A 4,331-nucleotide genomic window follows, 5' to 3' on the forward strand; every position below is an offset into this window, starting at 1 on the left:
TTCTCTTGATTCAATTATCACATTAGACTCCAAGTCTAATAGCCTATAAGTCTTGCTATTTGAGGCGTAGCCAACAAATTCACATTTTACGGCCCTTGGATCCAACTTGGTCGTTTTAGGCTTCGTGCTCTTGCAATAAGCAAAGAACCCCCACACTTTAAGATAGCCTAGATTAGGCTTCTTTCATCTCCATAACTCATATGGAGACATATTGTTCTTTTTCATAAGAATTCGATTCAATATATGACATGTAACAAGCAAAGCTTAACCCCACAATAACACAATTTAGCATGTAAAAGCATAGAGTTAATCATCTCAAGATAAGTCTTATTCTTTCTTTCAGGTATTCTATTTTGTTGTGGAATGTATGGTGCAATGCATTCATGTATAATATCATGTTATTCACAAAATACATTGAAATAATTTGAAAAGCATTCACCACCTCTATCACTTCTAAGAACCTCTTTGATTTTCTACTTAAGTGAATTGGGCTTTAGTAAATAAGAGAGTTTGTGCGCCCAAAGGCAATAGATAGTCACAAAGTGGCTTGCGGCTACATATTTATAGGTCTCATGGGAGTGTCGATGCCCAATCTCTTCCGGAATAACTAGGGAAGTGGTCTTCTCTCCTATTTCATAAGAAGATCGTTTCTCTAGGGACTTAGAAGTTGGCTAAAGACTAATTGTCTTCGGGCAATTGGAGTTGATCCAAGTCGGCTAATGAACTTGGTCTATGTATGGGGCAAGTTCCTTGGTCATGTTCAGCAAAGCACAAAGGTTTAAGCTCGATTATGGACTGGGCAGGCCCAATTGAGTAGGTCGTTCGATAAGGCTGTGTTGAGGTCATAGGTTGATATATGGGCTTGGCCTAATTCGACGGACAGACCATTAAACTTGGGTATGTGTCACTGTCAAGCCATTTTTTACCAATTGATAGTGTGGACTGGCTATATTTGGGCTTGATTATTAAGCTTGAACCCAATGTTGGCCATTACAGTTTTCTAAATTATATGAATTCAAAAGGTTTATTCATAATAATAATAGTTAAAATCAAAAGAATTTAAAAAAGAATTAAGAGAAATTTATTTCATATAATTGATTTTTTTTTCTTTTTTACAGTATGCCATTTTTTTTATTTATACTATTTTTTTTTTCAATTTTACATTTTGGCTTGCATTTGGAGTGATTACGAAGCTTTTGGACGTGTTTGCTAGAGTTTTGGTCAAGACGTAGGTCGAAAATTAGACAATTTTTTCTTTGTTTTGCCCCTACATTTTCTAAAATTCAACTTTCATTATAAGGTATTTTATATAAAATAAAATTATAAATTTGATTGAGAAATTGTGTTTAAAACATTTCTAGATTGAAAAATGACGTCAAAATGAGGTTTTATGGCTGAGGTTCGTGGAGCTTCGACTATGTCAAACTCACCCGACTGAAGGTTGAAGATGATTGAAACAATATGTTTCCATCATCAACCTAGATTGGTTGATGTTATTTTTTATTCAAATATTATTATGTATTTTATAGTTATATTTTTTTGTTGAGCAATTTTTTTTACAAAACATCAAATAAAAAAGAGAGCATCAACTTTATTTCAGTAACGTTAACTATACACACCAGATCATAATTTTTTAAAAAAAAAAAAATGAAAACAGTATTTTTGAAAGAGTAAAAAAAGTTGTAATATTGAAAATAATAAAATAATACCGTACAAAAGATAAAAAAAATCGTTAATAAAAAAACATATATTAATTGGGTAACACTTTGATTTTTCAATTCACATTATCACATCTTGTATTATGTTAGTGTTTGTAGCCCTTAGTTTTTTTTCCCAAACATAATCGGTTTGGAGTCTTTTCAATGTTTCAGTTATATTTGTTTTTCGGAGGATAGGGTAGTTATATTCTATGATAAATTAATATCCAACTCTGATCTTACGATTTAGTCTAGCTAAGGACTACTATTTTATTTTATATACCAGCAAAAAAAAAATAGTAGACTTTTTGTTATTTACATTTGTTACCACATAAACTACTAAAATAGTTTACTGATTTGTTTTACATATAATTTTCAGCAAGAAAAATATAAAGAGAAAGTACTTGTTATTTACATTAACTACAACAACTGAAATCAGGAAAAAGATTTCAAGTTCGTTGTAAATAATCTGTGATGATTCCTCACGATATCAATAACAAAAGCCAGTTCTAAAGTGATTTGAATAGAATAACAGTGATCATCTGAGAACTAAAATGAATGGAAACGAGTGCGTTTAAAACACACATTCAAGAAGGGGGAAAAATAGCGAATCCTCAAATGATCAGTTACTATAAAAAAGAAAAATCAAGGAGAGTTCAATATCTGATTCATTCGTAAATCATTCCTTCTCTAAATAGTTTGCTTGTTTGATTTAAAGAGGAATCATAGAAAGCATAGGACCATAAAATTTCAAGACCAAAAGCAAATGCCAAGTAAACACACAGGAGAAAAGCAAAAGAAAACGCGAAGGCAAAGGCAAAGGCAACTTAATTAAGCTTTTATATGCATAGCAAAGTTACCAACTACAGCAGTAGAACTAACAGCATCCAAAGCTGCATCACACCACCACCACCTATAGCAGATACATAAGCAAACAGGGAGATGTCTATAAGAAACATCATAAGACAAGATAACAAGTAAATAGTACTTGCTACTGATCTTTATTTAGTCCCAAACGCTAATCAAAGTCAAGCAGCAGCCACTGCTGCATGCTTTGCAACTTTATCAATAAGCTCATCCTTCCTAGCTCCCACAATCTTGTCAATAACTTTCCCTTCTTTGAGGAACAAAAGGGTTGGCATTGCCTCGATTTCCCACTCCTTAGCAACATCCTACATTGCATATAACAAAATAAAAAGCACAAATGTCATCAGATTATCTTTTCTCTTTTCCAAATATCATCAGAACCCCAAAAATCAAACCTAAACCATAGCTGTGTATGAACAAATTATCATAGGGACTACTACTAATGACAGCCTCATCTTAACTCCTTTGTTAGTATATAAAAAAAAAAAGTTGTAGACTAATACCTGCAACTCATCAACATCAACTTTCAGGAATATGACACTTGAATTCTTCTTAGCCAGGTCAGTGAGGATTGGGGCAATGACACGGCAGGGTCCGCACCATGATGCAGTGAAATCAACCACTACCTGTAAAGAATAAAAGAAGTTACGAGCACAAACAAGAAAAACCGGCAAGAACTTTTGTATATTCTACTCAAAATTTACATATCAAAACAGAGCATATACAAAAACCTTAAAATAGGTAAACCCAAATCCACCAAATTATATCACCGCAGAATAAATCAAGCACAAGTTTTGAGCTTTCTGAGACAACAAAGCAGGATAGGACAACCTTAATCGAAAATTTTCTGGGTAATATCGTAATAGAGTTCTAAGCATTTTTTATAACAAATAAATAAATAAAAAAAACTCAACTCACATAAACAGAAAGAATAACATAAGAATAGTAATAATATCAAAAGGTAAAACCAAAGTAAAGCTTTCATTTTTATTTTTCATTACCAGTTTCTTGGAGTCCTTTCCCTTCTGAAAATGGTCGACCCACTCATTTTTGTTGTGGCAACCGACAACTTGGTTCTCCTCCGCCATAGCTTTAGATTTCTTCAAATGACAAATCTCAGTCGAATCTAAGAATATAATTTTCTTTAGCAATGGTGATAAATGTTGGCCCTTGGGCTCTGTATTTATATTAGTAACAAAAGATATTCAGCCAACTTTTTGGAATCAAATTACTTAAATACCCCTAAAATATAACTATGGTGATTCAACCACGTGTCACAAATGACGCATGTGTGTACGTTGGATGAAATTTACTTGCTCACAATTGTATTTTTTTCATGGAAAAGAATAACATTTACGCTTTGTTTGGTAGAGATGAAAGTGGAAGGAAGGAAGAGAAGATAAAAAGATGGGTGGTTAGGTTGGAGAGAAAATAGAGAACAAAAGAAAAATAAAGAAAAAAAAATGGTGGACCCACACTAAAATCTTTGTCTCCAAATATAAAGAAGAAAATGTTAAGGCTTTATATGACCAAATTAATAGCCTTGTTAAATTGATAAAAAAAAATCTAGTATTATTTTTTTAATATATTATTGTTAAAATAAATATTTTAAAATTATATTTTTGACCTCAAATGTCAAATATCTCAACAAATATCTCATCACATAAGTACTATTTTAGTTTATTTAAATTTGTTCTTGTGTTTATTAAATTCTTATCATTTTAGCTATAAAAAATAATTTTATAAAATCACACATTATCAACAATC

The 4,331-nt window shown here is 31.7% G+C and overlaps 1 protein-coding gene across 1 annotated transcript; it reads right to left on the bottom strand.

Annotated features, from left to right (window-relative positions):
• Positions 1 to 2,520: 2,520 nt before the first annotated feature.
• Positions 2,521 to 3,735, bottom strand: LOC133804997 (thioredoxin H-type-like). Its single transcript, XM_062243097.1, has 3 exons — positions 3,566 to 3,735; positions 3,068 to 3,190; positions 2,521 to 2,869 (listed from the first exon to the last, which is right to left on the bottom strand). The coding sequence occupies exons 1-3, from the start codon at positions 3,650 to 3,652 to the stop codon at positions 2,726 to 2,728; spliced, it is 354 nt and encodes a 117-aa protein (XP_062099081.1). The 5' UTR covers positions 3,653 to 3,735; the 3' UTR covers positions 2,521 to 2,725.
• Between the last annotated feature and the right edge of the window lie 596 nt (positions 3,736 to 4,331).

The sequence above is a fragment of the Humulus lupulus genome, chromosome X (genome assembly GCF_963169125.1).
Source record: "Humulus lupulus chromosome X, drHumLupu1.1, whole genome shotgun sequence".
NCBI classification, from domain to species: Eukaryota; Viridiplantae; Streptophyta; class Magnoliopsida; order Rosales; family Cannabaceae; genus Humulus; species Humulus lupulus.